The 21,515-nt window shown below is 31.7% G+C and overlaps 3 protein-coding genes across 4 annotated transcripts in view; 2 read left to right on the forward strand and 1 right to left on the reverse strand.

The window, feature by feature from the left end:
* Positions 1-15,623, forward strand: part of LOC125060179 (suppressor of lurcher protein 1) — a 267,859-nt gene extending 252,236 nt beyond the window's left edge. Inside the window, exons 11-15 of the mRNA XM_047664946.1 lie at positions 13,269-13,455; positions 13,607-13,797; positions 13,922-14,129; positions 14,517-14,761; positions 15,341-15,623. Coding sequence (XP_047520902.1) covers positions 13,269-13,455; positions 13,607-13,797; positions 13,922-14,129; positions 14,517-14,761; positions 15,341-15,405 — 896 coding nt within the window. The 3' untranslated portion in view covers positions 15,406-15,623. The remainder of the gene's footprint in view (positions 1-13,268; positions 13,456-13,606; positions 13,798-13,921; positions 14,130-14,516; positions 14,762-15,340) is intronic.
* Positions 8,525-13,041, reverse strand: LOC125060178 (DNA ligase 3). Its single transcript, XM_047664945.1, has 4 exons — positions 11,235-13,041; positions 10,856-11,009; positions 10,005-10,268; positions 8,525-9,786 (listed from the first exon to the last, which is right to left on the reverse strand). Exons 1-4 carry the CDS (start codon positions 12,816-12,818, stop codon positions 8,828-8,830), a joined length of 2,961 nt encoding a protein of 986 aa, XP_047520901.1. The 5' UTR covers positions 12,819-13,041; the 3' UTR covers positions 8,525-8,827.
* Positions 15,624-17,171: 1,548 nt separating the features above from the next.
* LOC125060177 (cadherin-99C) overlaps positions 17,172-21,515 on the forward strand; it is a 148,408-nt gene continuing 144,064 nt past the window's right edge. Inside the window, exon 1 of one of the 2 annotated variants that reach the window (XM_047664944.1) lies at positions 17,172-17,430. The gene's annotated coding sequence lies outside the window, so the exon portion shown is untranslated. The remainder of the gene's footprint in view (positions 17,431-21,515) is intronic. The other variant, XM_047664943.1, reaches the window with a different exon arrangement.

The raw sequence follows: 21,515 nt of genomic DNA on the forward strand, positions 1-21,515 counted from the left end.
CTGTTACAGAAACTATTCCTGAATATTATTATTGTATCATCTGCTAGCTCAGATACCTTTTTTTTTAATGGAATCTCGCTGCTGGCCTTAAGGGCCATTTTGGCGAGCGTAGCTCTGATACCCTTTTGTCGAATCCTTTATATTTCTCTGTACCTACAAGAACTTTTTTGGAAATGAGTATTTATGACCGTCACTTAGTAATCAATCAAGAATTTCTAGAAACATGAAAAACAACAACTTTTGGCTCGAACTATAAAACACTATTGTAGATTCAACATTATTTTATATTACTACTAGCTAACCGGGCAAACGTCGTTTTGCCATGTATATCATTTACAATAAAAAAATAGGGGTTGATCGTAGTGGGGTGAAAGTTAGGGGTTGTATGTATTTTTTAATGTTGTATCATAAAAAAATAGAAATTAAACATTTTGTCTAAAAAATAAAAATTTAGGGGTGGACTACCCCTAACATTTAGGGGGATGAAAAATAGATGTTGGCCGATTCTCATAGATACCGGATAAGCACAAAAAATTTCATCAAAATCGGTCAAGCCGTTTCGGAGGAGTATGGCAACGAAAACTGTGACACGAGAATTTTATATATTAGATAAGCATTATTTTTGTTAGAAATGTGAAATATTTCTTTCATTGCAACTTTAAAACGTGGAAGCTTTCTTTTAAAGTTTGATTAACGGTTCAATGATTACGTTAACAGTGGCATTTGCTAAATTAGATTCTTTACGGAACTAGAGGGAGGTATTTTCAAATGTACTTTAAAAGGAATTCCTTTTTTGAAATACACCTGATGAAACCCAGCTGGCATTGTTACATAATTAATACGTTTTACATTTGTGTTAATTTTGTTTGTAACTTAAAAACCTTGAAACATACTTGCGGCAGTTAACAGTACAGCAGCAGATATTATGTATGCTGTATATTGTAGTGTGGTTTTAGTTAATTACTTACATCAAAATGTTGCAATGCGTATATGGAGAGATGTTTTACGTCAAGCTGTGTGTAATTATGTTTATTAGTTTATTTTAGTGTGGTACAACTCATACAGATATAATCGATATACCTATACATCTATACAGCTTATAGATAGTAATAACGTAAGACCTTAAAACAAGTTAATTTTTATTTTTACATTTTAGGTACATTACATTACATACACAATACACATACACATTACACACTAAACAACATTTGTAAAACTGAAGTTCAATTAGATCTGTACACATCATTTTAGTGGAATCTTCAGTGCTGATTTGCTAACTATTAACAATTACATATATTAAATTTAAAGACAAAAAAAATGTAATGACAAAAAATTAAGTTATTCAGGTTGCAAGTCTTCACTGCGAATAATCTTATTAAATTCAAAAATACTATTGTAAAAAATATCAGTCTGGGATACATTGTTGTTACTTGTGGGCTACAGATATATATTAATTATATAAATAGATTTTACATTATGAAAAACTGATTGATTTTAATTTTAACACTTTGAGCTTCATTTTCTACGTTTCGTATCTTAATTTTTATTCAAGACACAATCTAGTTTTGAGCGCTGTGTAATATGTTCAATTTCATTAAAAAAATTCATCATGACGTACGACTTTAGACACAGTGCTATCTATGCTAGACGACGAAAGAAAAAACAATAATACTAAACACCTATCCCCTTTAAATTTACGCAATTTTTTTCATTAAAGCGAAATCAGTTTGTCAGATCAAAACCGTACTTTATTTAAAGAATTATTTCGATTTTATGAATGACATGGTTTTCACTTAAACCTATTTTACTTTAGTTAACATAACTATTCGTAATATATAGCACGTAAATTATTATCCAAAATACCGGTAACAAGAGAATCGTTGGCAAACTTCATGACAGAGACAAACAGTGGCCAGTGTTCCCTTAACATAAACAGATCTATGAAAGGCACGACTTCCTCCACTATTTAGGCTTTATGGCCTTTATTGCTTTGAAATAAAAGCTATTGTTATGCTTATGTATTGGGAATAATGTGCGTGTTTATTTATGGACTAATTCTCGCCTGAGTCACAATTTTCATACAAATTTGCGTGAGCGGTTTACGACATTTCTCTAAAAAATTTTCTAGGCATAACAATAGATAGTAAACTCCAATGGGGCCCACACATAGAGACTCTTTCGAATAGGCTGAGCTCTGCAGCATATGCAGTAAAGAAAATCCGACAGTTTACTGATGAGGACACGGCTAAAATTGTGTATCATAGCTACTTTCATAGCGTTATGTCGTACGGCATTTTACTGTGGGGTGCTGCTGCAGAGGTTCAATCCATATTTGTACTGCAGAAGCGGGCTGTTCGGGGTATTTGTTGTGTTTCTCCGAGGGAGTCGGCACGGAATAAGTTTAAGGAATTAAATATTATGACACTATCTGGTCAATATATTCTTGAAGCCTTGTTGTATGTGCAAAAAAATATAAACGATTTTAAAACAAATGGTGACTTTCACCAGTATAATACGCGAAATAGAACTAATTTGAGTGTACGACCAACCAGGCTCCAAAAGATAAACCACTCCTTATATGGAAATTGTATTAGTTTTTACAACAAACTCCCAAGCGAAATTAGAGAATTATCACTAAATAAATTCAAAGCCCTCGTTAAACGAAAATTAATCAACAAAGCTTTTTATAAATTTGAGGACTACTTAAATGATCCTAATCCTTGGGATTGAATTGCTCCAGTTCAAACAATTTGTATGACAATACTTGGCGATTAAAAAGAGTGGCGGAAAGTTTCTTGTCAGTTCTTCTTACCCGCTCTACGCCCTTGACTTGCGAACTGGTAGTAAATGTAAATTTACGATTAATTTAACTTGACGATTCAAAAGTGTACTTGGTTACCCACTTGAATAAAGATATTTTGAGTTTGAGTTTGAGTCCTTTACTGTCGTCTAAGCTCTTAGGTTTCTGTTAAGCAGCTAGGTATAATATGTAAAACAAGAGGCTATGTTTACTTTGAATTCGTACCTCATTAGTACGTCATTAGTTTACAATAACTGTTTAGTGTATAATTATTATTGGCTTATGCATTACCATACATAATCCATATTATCATAGATAGGTCAGATTCAGAAACGAGAGTTAGCACTAATTCTGACTTCCGAACGTAAAAAATGCATTGAATTTTGACATACAAGTCTTAGTTTGTGCAGAAAACTCTTGTTTCAGACACCCTACAATTCCAACCTATGTCCAAAACTTGAGCAACATATGAGAGTCATTCAGCGATAAGTCTCGACTTTGAATCTAACCGTATAAAGTCAAGTCAACAGATTAAATACTAAGTCAAAACTTAAGAACATGAACGTCACAATAAACAAACGTTCAAATCCATATATTTATACCATAGATACAAATCTTACACGTTGTGCTATGATTATACTTTTGTAGTTTTATTACATGAGCATGCTTCGGAACTTAATTATTTTAAGTAGTAATTGTAAAATCGGAATACTCCTTAAATTTGAGCACTTCCGTTTACTCATATAAAAAATTCATTGTTATTTATTGTTGGAGTAATTGTGCTTTTAAACCCCTATTTTAAAATTAAAAAATCAAGTCCTGACCTATTTTCACATCTTATCCGCTGAAATCTTAAATCGCAACAAATCTCCGTAAGAAATAATCTTTCTTTATTTCTAGAAATAAAAAATTCAACCTGTTGGTACAACTTTAATAAAGGTATTTTTATAAAAATATCGTTTTAATACATACAATGCGTTAAGTAACCTTTTAAGCAAACGGTTTGAATCAACAATTTAATGTAACACTGTTTATGTATCAAACTTTTACTTTATTATATTTAAAGCAAAATCTAATATGTAACTAATACATTTACTAACATACATATGTAAACATAGTAACATAAGATATACACCTAGGTATTCTCAAACGATAGAGATGCATACGATATCCTTAAAAAACCGGTGTAAGATAGTGTGAAAGAGATAAATTTAGGTTTATTTTTCCCCATTCTGGTAACTAATAAAATGAGTAAATTGAAAACTACCTTTGTTACTAAATTGAGCGAGCGGTCATATTTTTCATGAATTTTGTAATCGCCATTTCATTTCAACAATATAATAATTAGTTTTGTAACCTGGAGGAGGCTGTAATTTAATTGTATTAGTAAAAGATATTAAATCTAAAATGCCTCTATTTTTAGGTTACGGTATATAATATAAAATATATTAAACCAAATAAAATTTTGTATACGAAAAGTTACCTAATACGCGATTAAAAGTTCTGGTGTCAATTAATTTCTTAAAAAAAACAAGACATTGAAGTTTTCATTCATGCAATTTCCTTTCACGATACATTCGACATTTTTATTAAAATTTCCTCAAGCTGCGAGTGCTTTAATTTGAAAGCTAAAAGCTTTTCAAATTTCCAGGATGTTTCCGCGGAAGCCAATGGAAAAGGCGCACTATGTAAATAAAGGTGACTCCCACCTGCAGCAAATGTATGAAATTCGACGTGAAAAAGACACTTTATGTGTTCATTCCGTTTAAAAGAGCAAATATGCCGTACATTTTAATCCTCTAAAATGGAACTTACGAATGAGTCAACAATTTAACAACACATTTCTATGAAATTTTTAAATGTCGCAAACCGCCAACGTGTCTATAATAACAAGGCAGTTTGATTGTTACTGAGTGACTGGCTTGCCTATATCTAGTTAGTAGCAATAGTACAATAAATATCAGAAGAGCCGAGGCAGAATCCAACGGGTAGGAGAACTATGTATATTTAATATATTATTAGCAGACTCGGGCATTTACAATTCACCGATTCCCTAAACCGATTAAAATAGCAATGGTTCTGCCTAGTACTTTCCAACGAGATTAGTTGCATGTATCCGTTTGTACCTTTGCTAAATTCTAGCGCAATCAGCTAGCAATACACATTATTTCTATATAATATTTCATAGTAATTACAATTTTGTAAAATGGTTTCTTATATTTCACGATAGTTATAATCGTATATATAGTTATATTTATATCGTAGTTTTATCATCGGACGTCGAGGCAGAATACGAAATTGCACCCTATCACCTCGATGTCCGTACTCCGTCGTACCACAAATGCGCGTTCTTAATGACAGTTTTTGCTACGCACCATCACTATGTGGAACCAGCTGTCCATCGATCCATTTCCGAACCAATTCGACTTAGGCTCCTTCAACAAAAGAGCGTAAACATTCTTAAAAGGCAATGTAAGTGTCTATGGGCGGTATCACGTGACCCTCCTGACCGTTTTAAGAAAATAACCTTACAAACGTCATCATTTACGTATCACCAAATAAACGTACTTGTACTATAATTATGTTTTATGATCTAACATTCATTGTTGACGGTACATGATCAATACAACTCGTGTAGATTCGATAATTTTAGAGCCGGAAATCTCTATACCTAAATGAATTATTGACTGAAGTTTGCATTTAGCATTGGTGGAATATTAGTTAAGTGAAAATTTGACTACTAAACAAAAAAGATTTACTTGACCATAATAAGAAATAATAAATCAATGAAAAACGCTGATTATTGTGCCACGTAAATTAAATAACGTTAATAAACTATTTATATACCTAAGCTACAGAAAGAAAAGGGATATTCGTTATATTTCACATTTTAAATTACGTTTACGATTTATAAGACCCCAATTACATTGAGTTTATTCTTATTTCACTGGTAATTTCTAAATAAATACGATATGAATCTATCAATGATTTTACATATGAAGCTGTTGGCGACAGTGCAAGTTATCCAATTTGGAGTTACCTCGCGACACATAATTAACTGAAGGTCGGCGAAACAGTCATGAATAACTAAAGTCTATCTGACACCTCGTAAAACACCTGTGAAAATGTTTAAATCTCTCTTTACTCCCCGAGTCTAGTGTTCTCTTTTCAAATTCAGTGCATTTTTAAAGACGGCTACATCACATCAATCAACGATGCGCTCCCGACCCATTTTGTTGGACGAAAGGTGGAATGAACATTTCATATGTATTTGAATCCAAAAATGTTCAAAAGAATGTCTTCAATTTGCTATACTCGTATTTTTATTACAGTTGGATGTTTTAGAAATTGTAAAGACATAGTTCATTTCGCATAACATTTCTTTCTTGCCTAAGTACTTACAACGTAACATATTTATATGGCTCTTCGGTTATTGCAAGCTTCCAACTTTGCATTTTATTTTTGAAGATGTATCAAAGCTGGAATGAGCATGAAATTATGCTCAAAGAGCTTATTCTGGACATTAGGCGCATATCCAATGCGTGCCTATATATTCGATATACACTTCTAGATGCTTTCACGTTTAAAATATGTATATTTTCAGGTGGAATTTTCAAGACTGATTGAATTTTCATTGCAAAACGAAATCGTCGATAGTTGGCGTCCGGTGCGCGTATTTTTATAGAAAATCTCTTACGTTTTGAAGATATTCAAGAATGAATATTATATCATAAGCCAAAGTTTTCTACATTTAAAAATAATCTTTAATATCCATTTTAGATGATTGACGTCTAATATCAATGTAATCTAATCTTGATGTTAAAGATGTATATAGATTATCGTAATTATATATACTCGTACATGTATAATATATATGTTGTAAGCGCTATTGGCTTATTGGCTTATTGGCTTGACGCACGACTCAAGCCTGAGGGTCCTGACTCCTGGGGTTCGTGCCCCGGTTGTGTACCACAGGATCTTCCTGTGTGAGCATACAATGGTATACAATAAACGAAAACGTAAATTCGGCGGCACTATACTTTCGCATGAAAAAAAGCACCAATGTCTAGCATAAAATCATTGGAACTTGCTCCAAATAAAAAAATCTGTGGCGCTACAACGTTTTTAGGTCTGGACCTCAGACTTGATCATTTGTCTAATAGGCAAGTAGGTGATCAGCCTCCTGTGACGGACACACGACGTCGACTTTTTGGTCTAAGGCAAGTATCCTCAAGATGTTTTCCTTCACCGTTCGAGCGAATGTTAAATGCACACATAGATAGTCCATTGGTGCCCAGCCGGGAATCGAACCCATGACCTTAAGGATGTGAGTCGCACGCTGAAGCCACTAAGCCAACACTGCTCATATGCTCATGTTCCAAATTAAGTCCCGTGAAAACTTAGGAATAGTTTAGGTAGGTACCTACATGATAAATCTAAGCTCCCCAAAACCCCAGCAATCCATGCCTATAATGTAAATATTCCCAGGGCAGTCCGAGTACGGAAATCCACCCTGTTGTGTAAATAATTAATTCGCTTTACACACAGGCACGTAAGTTGTAGCGAACTCATTGAAAATTTAAAGCAGAAAACACGATACGGGTCGGAGGTGTTCTCAACTGTTATGAGCAATATTTGTTTTCCACGATCCCCGTGCGGCAATGTAATGTTACGTTCTGTTTGGGCCTTTTTGCCATAACGTTTTACGTATACGTTTACGAGAGTTTCGCAAGGGAGGTCGTGCAATAAGAGTGCAGTAATGTGGTAATTGGAACATTTGAACTGGAGTGAAATTTTATTAAATTTAACAATTGCAACATTTAGAATTCTAATTTATCTTACAATACTAAACTTATTTGAATAGGCTGTTAAGCTCATACAATTATTAGCACTAGTTATACTACTTATATATTTTGATAACAGCAATGACTTAAGCCTTATTTTCTTTATGCTTAAAGCTTTTATTTAGATTTTAATTTTGTTTTTTTATTTGCTACGATTTCGGTTTTAGAATATTTTATTTTGTAATTTATATTTTCCAATATTATGTGTGCAATATATATCGTATTTTTAAGCACGCATATTGTTTTTAGATCTTACATATAAATAAATACGTAAAAAACCTACCATTTAGTTTATCGTATAGCTATATTGTATTTGTGTTAGTACGAACTGAAAATTTATCACCAATTTATGACCCCATTAGGGATTCCAACATCAAACAGACATTACGTATATATTATAACCTTTAATTTCATACTTAATTTAACTAATAACGGAGTTACTGTCACCAGTACTGGCTGAGCTATGCTAGTCTTTTTACTTAAACAGCGCCACCTGTTGCGAGATCACATAACTAAAAATTTAGTTTCAAGTGTCATGGTTCTCCTAGGTTTTAACAAGTTTTGACTTCACTAGGGATCAACTTTTTGACCTCTATATATAACTTACGTATAGTTAATAATACACTTAACATATTGGTAAAAAAGTTGATACATTTCAACTAGATGGCGTTATTACAACACACACTGAATCCCGATAACTAAGCCTTTGATTATAAGGTAATGCCAGTTTGAAATGAAATTTTAAAATTAGAATTGCACGTTTCTTTATCTATTAATCCCGTTTATACAGATTTCTATTTGCAAGTTATTAATTGTATTAGCTATTGTAAGCGGTAAATGAGATTAGAACTCCGACATTTGATAAATAAAACCACTCAACTAAGTCAACAACAATATATTGAAAAACACATCAATAAAAATTATTTAATATGTACACGGAATTTAAATGGGAAATGGTTAGTAATTGAATCATACATTAAGTAAACTTGCAATTATCTCAATGTCACATATAACCTTGATTTTTCGACTACACTCTCTTTGACACACTCTAAGCCTGCAAATAGTAAATAACTAAATAAGTAAGAATAAAATAAGAAGTCTATAATTTTTTTTTACTTTTTCAAACACTCAAAGAATCCCGAAGGTTTACAATAAAGGTGTATCTTTTAATTGTGTGACCTAATCATGGAATTACTGTCACTGCATAGTGTACAGTATCCAAAAGTTCCTCATTATTTATACAATTAATTAACCAATATTTAGTCACATGTCGTACGTCACCTACCAATTTCCGTTTTAATTTTAACATTTTCTTAAATTCTATTTCCTCATCATTGTGAACTACGTAATCAACATCCATGTGTTTTATATTCTTGATTACAGTCCCGCCATACGCAATCCAATGGCGTTCAAAATTGTTTCTCTCATCTTCTGGAAAACTTATAAAATCTGGATAGAACCCAAGTTTTTTGCCTAGAAAAACATCTGGTAATGGATCATCAGGGAAATCATCTTCGATTTTGCAAATAAACTCATCAATTTCTTTATTGGGATTGCTATCTAAATCTTTGGAATCATCCTTTGAAGATTTGTCTATTTTTTTCTTTTTAACACTCTCATCGATTGTAGAATTAATTTGACTGTCAATTGAAGAATTTGACTCTTCCAACGAACGTTTTCTCTTTTTCTTTTTATGAAAACTCTCGTCTTTAATAGATGTCTCTGTATCACTGTCATTTTCGGATTTCACAGAAATGCTATTCTTGCGTTTCCGTGTAAAACTTTCATTGAGAGATTTTGGTTCTTTTGGTGATTTTTTAATATCTTTCTGTATAAATGAATCTAAATTACCCGTTTTAGTAGGAGTTTTATGTGATTTTGGAGATATTTTAGGTTCTTCCTTTATTCCTACAGGGTTTTTCTTTTGCTTTTTTGTGGGGGGTTCACTTGCAGATGCGGTAGCTGCTAATTTATTAAGGAGCGAGACATCTGTTTTTTCTTTTGAAGTTTTGAATAAATGTTTCAGTTCCTCCAAGTTGGTTGCAGTTTCCCAATCTTTATCATTTCTAATTCTAGTGACTCGTGGAAATCTGACAGAAATACCATCAGCGGTATGGAGATTTGCTTTTGTGAGTTCCGTTCCTGAAAATACCAATATATACTATACATATAATATGAGATTTGAAACATGGTTTATATCTAAAATTTTGGCCACCACCATAATTTATCAACATGTAAAGTTAGATATTATGATTAAGGTATTTCAACTCAAGATTAATCAAAAAGTTACTTAAAATATTAATTCATCAGTCATCCAAATGATTAAAATGTAATCAAATAAGACCTGTAAAAATAATAACCTGTGATTTCCCAAACGGGTTGTTTTGTCGGATCCAGTGCTACAAAATCAGGAACCATTCCCTTATTACAATCCAGCCAATTAGGTACTTTGTTATAATCTTGAGATATTTTCATCATTAAAGGTGCTAATTCTTTTTGTAACCGCTCTAGGGTATTATCATCATGTCCAGTATGCACTTTGGTCACAGTTACCCACTTATTTCTTCGCCTGTCATGGCAGCCCATGAGAAATACAGACATCATACCACCTTTCTTTCCAGTTCCTGTAATTAGTCAAAGTCAAATCATTTATTTCAATTAGACCATCTAAAAGGGCACTTTTGAAAGTAAAAAAAAATACAAAGAAGATTCTAGTTGCCCCTTCCAAAAGGTAGTTTCGTGTGGAGAAGAATGGGCAAGAAACTCCACACCTACTCTTTTAAAATAGGTTTACAATATTTTGTTACATTTGTTAAATAATTATATGTGAAGACAATGTACTCTTAGAATAAACTACTATACTAAAAAAGTTAGTATACATGTTCCTCACATATTTACAAATATCGAAACCGTAGGATATTAACAAGAGTAATGAAAATATTTAAAAAAACTTATATTATAATTAACTTGTGTTATAATTATAAACAAATAAATGTTTTTTAAATAATGTTATGTCCATATTAAACTCAATATAATATATATTAGTACTAACTAGTAATACATTTACTGTAGATATATTAGCAAAACAAACATCAAAACAATATTTATATTATAATATTTTTTGACAAATGAAAATTTTTTGTCTTTCTGAACATGACCACTGATATTAAATTATGTCCATTGCTTAACTGTACTTCAAATATATGCTTACCAAACCATGCTCCCAAAACCAATAAATCAGCAGTGTCTGCCATGGCACCATCAAATAAATAATCTTTTTTTACTTTAAGCCAATGTCTCTTGCCTGGCTCATATGTAGATTCTAGATCTTTTAATACAAGACCTTCTAGTCCTAATTGGAGAACCTGAAATCGTAAAGGAAAAAAACAGTTGATTATAGTAGGAAAATGAAAACATTACTCCAAAGTGAGATGAATCTTTAAGGCCAGAAGAATTTAGTTTTATTTACTACTAAGATATTTATTCTGTAAAAATGAAGTCTAGTCTAGTATAGATTATAAAGTAAAATAATAATTTACGGCAAAATGAACAGGCAGCAGAGCAACAAGTATAAAATAAAATCGATTTACCTCTGCAATCATTGTAGCTAAATCAGCTGGTTTCCTGATCAGCTGCTGTTCAGAAAACATTATATGATTTTTAACTTCTACCATATTTTCATGTAAAATTTGTCTTCTCCTTTTAATGGGCATATCCATCAGAACTTCACCATTGTAATATAAACAGTCAAATATGTATAAGCATACTTGGGCATCTTTAAACTCTGATTGTTTATGGACACCTAAAGTACCAAATGGTAACGGTTTTCCTGTTTTCACATCTACCATTAATACTTCTGCATCCAAAATCATATCTTCTCCTTTTGGAAATGCTTGTGGTAAATAGTCTTTAAAATGACTTACTTTATGTGGCATTACTGGTTTTAGAGCTCGAGAAAAATATTTAAACTCTTTACCTTTTTTATGAACTTGGACACGCTCACCATCATACTTTATTTCAGAAAACATACCATTTGGACACTTTTTCATTGCCATTTCAATTGATTTACAGGCCTCTGCTAACATTGGCAGTATGGGAGTCATAAGACTTAAATTAGCATGAACAGATTTCTGAGAAGCATCCTTATGTTTAACCACATTTGTTTTAAGAACTTTATCTATGACTAAATCTAAATCCCGTGATGTTTGAAATACTTTGTAGGCATCAGGGTGCACACCTTCTAATATATGTTTTGGTCCAGCATTTATTCTCAAATCTCCTTTAATCAATCTTACTAACATTTTAATGTCGTTTAAGGTGCACTTCTTAACAATTTTTTTAAATTGATATATCTGTTCTTCCTCCTTTGTGAGTTTTGATAAGTCCTCTAAAAAGTTTTCAATGTCATGTATTGTTAAAGTGCTTTCTGACGCAGGATTTATGGCCTTTGACTTTGAAAAAAAGTGTTGAATTGTGTCTGCAACATCACCTTGTTCTAAATGAGTTAGCATATCATCATGATCAATAATAAAAATTCTAGAAAATAGTTTAACTAGCTGTTTACTCTTCAAGTTATACACTCGTTTTGACACTTGAGGTAATAACATTTTACACCATAACACCAGGTCACCTTCAAATTTATCAGTACATCCTTTAGTAAAGAAGGAATTTATAGCTGCTGTTTTATCTGTATAAGCATCTACTCTAGATATTTTTTTACAAAGTGTATGGAAAGTCGAAAATTTGTTATCTTCAGTCAGTATTTCCGACTGATTACTACTACTACTCAATGCCTCAGTTTTAGTGTTCTTAGGCATAGTGGATTCATTTTTCAATACTTTTGCTATATATTTTCCACTATGCTTGTCTGCATATAATTTTTCCATTTCATTAATTTTTTTTATAATGAATTCTTGATCTTCTTTGCTTAAACTTGCCCAATTTCCTATGTCGTCTATGGAGTCTATGCGTTTTGTGGCTGGACGTTGTTTTAAAAAAACATTCATGAAGCAATCGACATGGTGCCATGATTTCATTTGCTGATTCTCTCCATATGGACTTGGCACTACTTTAGCGATCCGGATTTCGCCACTTGGACAGTTACCTTTACATCCTTTGCATGACGCTCTGCCAACCTTCGCGCGATCTACGTAATATGGTGTAAAATCCGTCATAATTACTTTTTAATTTAATAAAAACGATTATAAAATATTAAAAAACGAAGTAATGTTAAGTTGTAAATAAACCTATATTAGAAGTTTTATCATAAGCCGATGTTGAGTACGAGATACTGAAAACTAAAACCCAAATTTAATTATTGCAAATTACACATTTTATGTTAATTATTTAAAACTCTGAAGAAACAACAATAACAAACTTTAGAATTAGAAGTTAGAACAGTCAATACTCAATACTCAATTGTAATTATTAGTCTGAAGAATACAGAACTAATCTGTTGGTAATACCACAGACTAGATAGACCTATATCGATCAATACAAGGCGCATGCGTGCAAATCGAAATATAATAGTGTTGTAAGACCATGGCAATAGTATGTCGATAAAAATAATGAACTCAATTTTACTTTTATTTAGTATAAATATTAATCTCTATTGTTATTTTCAGCATCCTCCTGCCATCAAGAATTTAACAGTGACGGAACGAAGCATGGTACGCTAACTTCACCTCACTATCCTCTTGCATATCCTTCGAATACCCACTGCCATTATGAGTTTTTTGGAAGGGGAAAAGAACGAATTAGGCTGATATTTCAAGATTTCTTTTTATACAAACCAACGGACGGCTCACTTGAGTAAGTAAACATTATCTTTCACTCTATTGTAACACATTAATTTAGAAGTTCACGTAAACTTTATTCAAGTAACATAGGGTTAACTACTGATATAATTTTTAACCACTAATAGTTATATAAATCAAATTAAGTGGATTTTCTCCATTTCCAGATGTTCCAATATTGATTCCCTTCAAGCTTTTATTAACGTTGACGGGAGATTAGAAAACGTAGCAACTTTCTGCGGTGTGGATCTCCCAAAACCCATCATGTCAAATGGCCCTAAACTCATGCTGGAATTCCGAGGGACACAATCATCAAGACACGCTAGAGGATTTAAAATTTCATATTCATTTGTTGAAAGTATGACCTTTTTTTAGTAATATTTTTAAAACACTTAATCAAAGATCACTAAGATCAGGCGTACCTAATTCTTTATACATTTATGCTAACTTAGAAATTTATTCACATTATGTTCTTCTTTCAGATTTTGGGATATCAACAGGAAGACAACTTAAAGAATTTCCGTGTGCTTTTGTGTATAACAGCACAGAAGCGCGAAATGGAACCTTCGCATCTCCTAACTCTCCTGGCCCATACCCTAGGGATACAGAATGTTCTTATTTCTTTCATGGTGGACAAACCGAAAAAGTGCACCTTCACTTTACTCATTTTGATATAGAAGGCGTATCACCGTTAGTATATTACAAAACAATTGTTAAATTTGTTATCTTTCATTATTTTTTATATTTTTTTATTGTTTTTATTTTGTGTGTTTCTATGTATGTGTGTGTGTGTGTGTGTGTGTGTGTGTGTGTTTTGTTACTAATAAATGTTATGGTCTATGTCTAATGTTAATAAGAAAATGAAAGTCCCACTTTTGAGAACCTACACTGATCATAGTTCTAATTGATTATACATATATTTTATTTTCTCCTTAAAAAAACCCTAACCAACTATACTAAAAAAATATGTAATCAGACAACTGAGGTTGTATGCTTAGTGACAAAATGTAAAAATAAAATTTGTCCTCCGCCGTATAAGTGAACTCAATATTATATTAATGAATAACCTTCTTTCAGGTGTGAAGCTGAATCAGCAAGTGATTACGTAGAATTTTCTAATTACATGACTGAAGACAATAGATATGGTAGATACTGTGGACAGCAAAAGGAATTTCACGTAGAATCCGAACGAAACTTTTTCAAAGTAACATTTCGATCAAATGATCGATTAGATGGCACTGGGTTTAAAGCTATTTATCAGTTTTTAGAAGCATCTGATGAGTATCAAGCACCAATATCTGATTACGCATCGTCACTTTTCCGTTAGTATTTATTTAATTGCGTGTTAACTGTGTATGTTGTGGCTTCAGATTTTTGCGTACAGATACTCACAAACGGCAAACATTTTTGAGACTAAGATTGATGCGCCGGTATTGTTACAATGTTAATTATACAAACAAGTTTTAATCGCGCTCATATCTTAGTAAATACGGATTTTAAACGCAAGCAGCAATTACCCTGAACCGCCAATTGTTACGACCACGAGGTTACACTGGTCGAGAACAGTCCCTTTAGATTGGAGGAAAACAAAACCTTACCAACCTTATTAGTTCCCGTAGCCGTTAGCCTCCGTAATTTAAATATTACAATATAGTACAGATACCGACAAACATCTTGAACAAATGTTCTTGCCTGCGCAGAAGGGATTTTTAGGTATCACTGGGAGATGGGGTGGCGAGCGGTGGTGCGCGGCGGCGGGAGAGTGACGTGTCGATCGCGTGATTGGTAAATCAGTTGACGTCTATGTCCCAGGATGCGCCACTCTCTTGTTTAATGTTTGCCGGTATCTGTATAAAGTAATAACGTTTCAAAATGTTTAATCTTTCATCTTTTATTTTCAGCGCTGCGGTTGTGGTTGATACTGCTCGTCTTCGTTTCAGCTTACCTGCATCGGTTTTATCATTAAATAAAGTGATATTAGGTTTATTATAAATAGGTAGTTTAATAATCCTGTACATTTTGTACCATAGTCTGTGCCATATACTTGTAATTTGAAAGTAGGGATTTAAATTTTTCTATTAAGCGAATGGTAAATCTTCCTCTTACCAACTAAAAGCAATACGACACAATAATGTTTTATCCACGCTGGCACTTAATATTAAAAATAAATTATAATGAATTATATTTTGTGGTTTCATTGTTTTAATGGTAACATCAAACCAGTAGATATTTTTACTTAATCCATAATACCAAATGATTTACACAAAAGCCAAACGATTTCTTTTTTTCTGACTTAGAAAATATAATCTTAAAAAAATACTAATATAGGCTATCAGCAGGTTACATAAAACTTTACAAAATGACATTTATTGAAAACATGCGTTAGTTGCCATAAACATAATATATGCTCCGGGCTAGTACGGTTTTTTGTCGATATTTTATCGATCTTAATCTAAATTATCTAGCAGTCAGTACTATTTTTTAAATAAGTATAAGATTTAAGTTTTAGAATAATATGTATGTGTTTTTTTCTTATAATAAAGAGAAATGTTGAATAACAGACGCACGTGTCAGAAGTAATGTGAAGTAGGGAAATAAAAAACATCGATATTGATATAATGTAATCATTTTAAAAAACATTCCCATTAACAAATATCCTTGTTTACTTAGTTGGTAGTATTTGCCTAAAATATTACTACTATTATTAATTTATAATAAACCTACTAAAACTATTATAATTTACACATTTACACATCAGTATATTATATGGTATTTCCTTTTATTCGATATATTTTGACTGTTAAATAAGGCTGATTTGTCGTAACTAGTAAGAACCCCCTAAGGTCTTGAAAGAAAAAAGAAAATGAATTCTACTACAGTATCACGAAATACTTTCCTAATTAAACAAATTAAATTTCCTAATCATCCTAGTAATGCCATAAACAAAGCCACTTAGTTAAAGATGGGGACTCCACGAGATAAGCACAGGGGACACTGATGGGTATGATAATCTATAATTGGAATGAAATTGACAAAATGTTACATATACACTGCTTTTTTAAATGATTCTTCCATAGTGAAATCTTATTATTTAAAATTTCATTTTATTTTTAAATTCATTAATTAAATAAAATAAATTGAATGATATGTTACTAGCAATGCCACGCGTAGATATACCAACCTCGTGGCAGTGGAAAGTCTACTAAGTCGGACTATAGATATATTTTTGTTATCATAAAAGTTTTATTTTATTTTATGCAAGAATAAGTAACAGATTGAATTTGAATGACATCTTGTTATTATGTAACTAAATATGTTTTATACAAAAAATTACTTAAAGTAAGTAATTTAGTTATATGAGTATACACACGAACATAATTTTATGGTATTTAAAAAGCTTAAAATATCACTCCTCCGTTTAATAAATCAGTTTTTTACAATTAAGGGTATTAAACATAATGTATGAATGACACGAACTGTCTTTTCATACAAATTTAGTTTTCGACTATCTGCATACACTATATTATACTGTTGAAACATCTTGACTAAGCCGGAAGCCCCCTTATCAGTTATTATTGCTCTAATAAATAGCAGTATTTTTATTATTAAGTCTGTGACTCATACATACTGGTACTTGACATGTTGACAGTTGACAGCGGATACTCTTTTGACGGTATACTCTGTGCCGGCTGCAGTATGCTATAACCTGTAAATGTGAAACAGCGACATCACTGATCACTGTCTTTCTCTAGTAAAACTTTAACCGTTTGTTGGTATTGACGTCGGTTAGATGAGATTTTGTGCGAGAACTTTTTACGATTATATGTAGAAAACTGAATAAGTCATACAACAATTTTGTGATATAAAACAAGTGTTATTAACCACAGTGTATTATTGTGTATAAACCGTTTTTGTGATCGCATTCCATACATTTGTGACACGGATTGTGTCTACAGCCTGCAGCAAGTGGACTTGTAGCGTATTTTTCAAAGTAAGTACATATGTTTTTTTTATTACAACACTATTTAATGTTAAAATTATTTAATTTAATAAGGAATAGCAGTTAGATATGCATACTTGTTTCAAGAAATGAAAGTCCTTCCTGCAGAGCTTAAAATTATTGTATACACTTATATAAAGAGAACCATTGGATGAACATGTATAAATATAATATAACTTGCTTACAATCTTCAAATTGCATTTGTTTTATAAGTTAGAACGAAGCCTGGAATAGGATTTTCTTTGTCACTGTATGCTTTCTAGCGAACCGCTAGCGGTAATAATTAGTATTTTAATTATAAATAGCTTATTTTCTTACATTATAAGAAAATCATTGGGTCATTGCAATCATGCCCAAATCGTATATAAAATACAGACAAAATCCTAAAACTACTTTCACAAACGAATAGTTTATCTAATACTGTAATAACATATGAGGCGGTAGCTTATTTCTAATACCTACGTAAAACATCAAAAGACTGCTCATTAAAGGATGCAATTTGCAAAGATGTTGTAATAACCTGTCAATAGCAATCAGATTGTCTATGGTTTAATCAGATTCACGTTTACCGCATTAGTAAGTACCGAGCTTAAACATTTCCATCTAGTCTAATAGTATCATTCCAAAGGAAAAGTATAGAGCTAACACATATACGTTTTCATACACTCATTGGCCCCATGCCATATTGGATCGACCAATAAATTGTAATACATATCATATTTTAGATGACTCCCCTAATTTACATACCAATGCTATCTAAATAATACCCTTACCTACGATAAGTAAAAAATTATAGGTATTTCTACCACAGTTCATGGTCTAAGTTTTTCGCTTAAATACATAGACTGAAGACCGCCACGATCAATCAATTATTGACGCTCATTTTTTCACAAACTTGACATTGATCAGAATCATGATTCATGAAATTTAATGAGATACTGAGAATTCACGGATTACTCAAAGAAACTTTATTTTGTTAGATACATTTTTCGATTAGTTCAAACCTTTTTATCATAAAAATTTAGTAAGGAATATTTTCCCACGTTCATTTTATTAATTGCCTTCTCATTTATAACCGACAAGTTATTGATTTGGTCGCTACAGGTAGCAGTTTTATAGGGAATCGTCATAAATAACGCGATTAAAAAAATATATAAACTCTGTTCAGGAATGTTTTTGTTTGTAAATGTCGCAAATATTTTAATAAAACATTATCTATCCTTGCTCCAAATAAAACACATTATGCATGCAAATAATACGACACTTGTTAAACAATGTGCGTGATTATAAATTCGATGCTGTATTTATTAATTCAGAATGGATCGTTAGATATAAATTTTAATTTTATAACAAATTGTTGCCATGGTCACTCGTTTATTTAACTTTTTGCGCCTTTTAACATTTTCATGGTCAATAAATTTACTAATTATATAATATTTTTACGTTTATTGTATAATTTAATAAATGCCGATAATTGCGCGTAGATGATATTTACATTTAATATGAAGTATTAAACAACTATGTATTTTTAAAAATTTATAATATTTTTAATTATTATTTATGATCTGTAAGTGATACAAATATGTTTACTCACTAAATTGTGATACTGTTTATTACTGGCCCTGGAATCATAAGTATTTTCAAATGTAGCGCATCAATGAGATTTGTTTAATGAGAAAATTAAGGTAAAAGGTTCCGAAAATAAAACATAGTGTATGTTATATTAAACGATTGTCTAAATGGAAAAACATACTTTAAAACTTTTAACGAACCATTATTGCCTGTATATTAGTTTACAACTTTTTTATCAGTTCTTTTAACATTCGAATTGAAGTATTTCCGAACCAATTCGACTTAGGGTCCTTCAAGAAAAGAGCGTACCAATTCTTGAAAAGCCGGTAACGCACTTGCGAGCCTTCTGGCATAGTGAGTGTCCATGGGCGGCGGTATCACTTAACATCAGGTGAGCCTCCTGCCCGTTTGCCTCCTATTACATAAAAAAAAAAATCTAACGTCCTTGTGCTTTCATTTGTTACTCAACTGAAGAATTCCTTCAAAAGAAACTTGTCACATCGATCTTATGCATAGACGAATGCAGGATGACAAATTGGATAATTAGCTTCAAATCACGACTAATGTTGGATATAAATATAGATTTTATTACCAGAGTTTAAAGTACAGTTTAGCAGGACAAAGACTAAGTACATTCCTTACGTAACAGGTTACAATTGTAGTATTAACTAAGGAGTAGTATTCTTACTTGAACGCAAGACAATTTTTTGACTTCAAAATTTATTCTTAAAGTGGTGCACATATAATTGTGTTCATATGGGGATGGACTGAACTGAAGCTATGCAAACGTCAGCATCCTATTGATTGGTTAATGACGCAAAACAGATATTAGATTGACTATACATTATTTATAGATAGAACGACATGTTTATATGCAGGGATTACAAGGTTTCTTAAGCCAAGCCATACAAAAACAGCAGGTGTGAGACGACAGGTGACCGAGTTCGATACGAAAAAATATCAGTTCCTTATTGAGAGCTCATCCCGTTTTTTAATCGTTTCGTTCAAGGTCTCATCCAGTATAGCTAAATTAAAAATATCCAGTAAATTATAATACAAAAAGTTTTGTTTTTCACTGTTTGTAGGTACGTTGTAACCTTATATGGTTCTAAGTACTGAATATTATTGGTTTAATATAAAACCAATCAAAATAAGAATTATTGGTTAATACTTATAAATTAATTTTTTTGTCGGTTTTTTATTTTTATTTTATAACTTTTATTATTCCTGTCGTCTCAATTGATTTCAAAACGTAACGTAACATTGGAAAATCTTTTTTTATATACGCGTTTAAGTTTAGTCTACGTTCTTAGATTATATTATGACTATGATTATGCACAATTTACATACACGTCATGTTTCATAACAGCGGATTAAGGTAAGAATAAATTGAACGCTTGGCCCGAACAATCTAGTGCTTTACGAGTTAAGAAATATGAAAGTTTAAATAAATTATTTCATGATTTTATTTAATAATATCACGTAACACACTTGGGTGTTGCCCTAGCTCGATGGCTGTCAGGCATAGAGGGCTGATAACCTACTTTTCAATTGATGAAAATAATATCGCGTTGTAGCGCCATTGGTTTTTTTTTTATATTTTATAAATAGCAATTATATACCGTAAATAAACTCCGTGTCCAACTTTCGAGACCAATTGGTAATTTCGCATGGCACATCTTACTATTATTCTAAATCACTATCGAGAACCGAGATTTTAAGATTTTTTAACGTTTTTTTAAATGTAACGATTTCTATAGTACATTCTTTATTTGAATTTAAAACACGAAAATCTCTTTTGACGATTCGCATACTATATACCTATCATTGTCTAACAAGTCAATCTGGGAGCATGGTATACGACTATACGTGTACGGTCAGAAGTGTTCTTTAAATTACTTTACTATAGTGATACACTCACGCACTTGCCAATAATAACTTACGTCCACCTTACATCCTGTTCTTATAAACACAAATACTATTAGTAATACACCTTAACACTAAAATAAACATAGCAGAGCATCTGATACGTTTACCAATTCAAAATTAATTCAGAATAATAAGGAGCTTATGAATTTTAACTCGCACGACTACAGAATCAGATTCAAGTGTTTGCGCACCATTATGGTTATATTAGGATGGTAACGTGTTTTGGGATGAACAGTTTCGCAGGTAATGTATAGTTATGTATTCCTATTATTGTATTTACAAAATATAAAATACAAATATATGTTTGATAGTAGAAGTCTGGCGTAACATACTAAAGTTATCCATCCACACCAGATCTTCCAATTACATTAGTAAACAGAATACTTTATCAATATTTTAGTTAAGTGCGACTTTGGTTATCATTTTAAGCATGGATGTCAGTAATACTTTCGAAATTCATCTGAATAAAAACATAAAAGATTTGTAATATTGATATGGTCACTATAAAATTATAGTAAGCTCATTGAGTACTTATTATACTGTACATATACTTGATTATAATCTATAAAATTATA

Source organism: Pieris napi, chromosome 21 (genome assembly GCF_905475465.1).
Source record: "Pieris napi chromosome 21, ilPieNapi1.2, whole genome shotgun sequence".
In the NCBI taxonomy this organism is placed as follows: Eukaryota; Metazoa; Arthropoda; class Insecta; order Lepidoptera; family Pieridae; genus Pieris; species Pieris napi.

What these genes read in the sequence shown, in the direction of transcription:
- LOC125060178 (XM_047664945.1), bottom strand. Translation starts at nt 12,818, where the DNA reads ATGACGGATTTTACACCATATTACGTAGATCGCGCGAAGGTTGGCAGA. An exon ending in TAGCTACAATGATTGCAGAG is followed by an intron (nt 11,010 to 11,234) that starts GTAAATCGATTT and finishes TTACGATTTCAG; the next exon opens with GTTCTCCAATTAGGACTAGA. An exon ending in ACCCGTTTGGGAAATCACAG is followed by an intron (nt 9,787 to 10,004) that starts GTTATTATTTTT and finishes TGGTATTTTCAG; the next exon opens with GAACGGAACTCACAAAAGCA.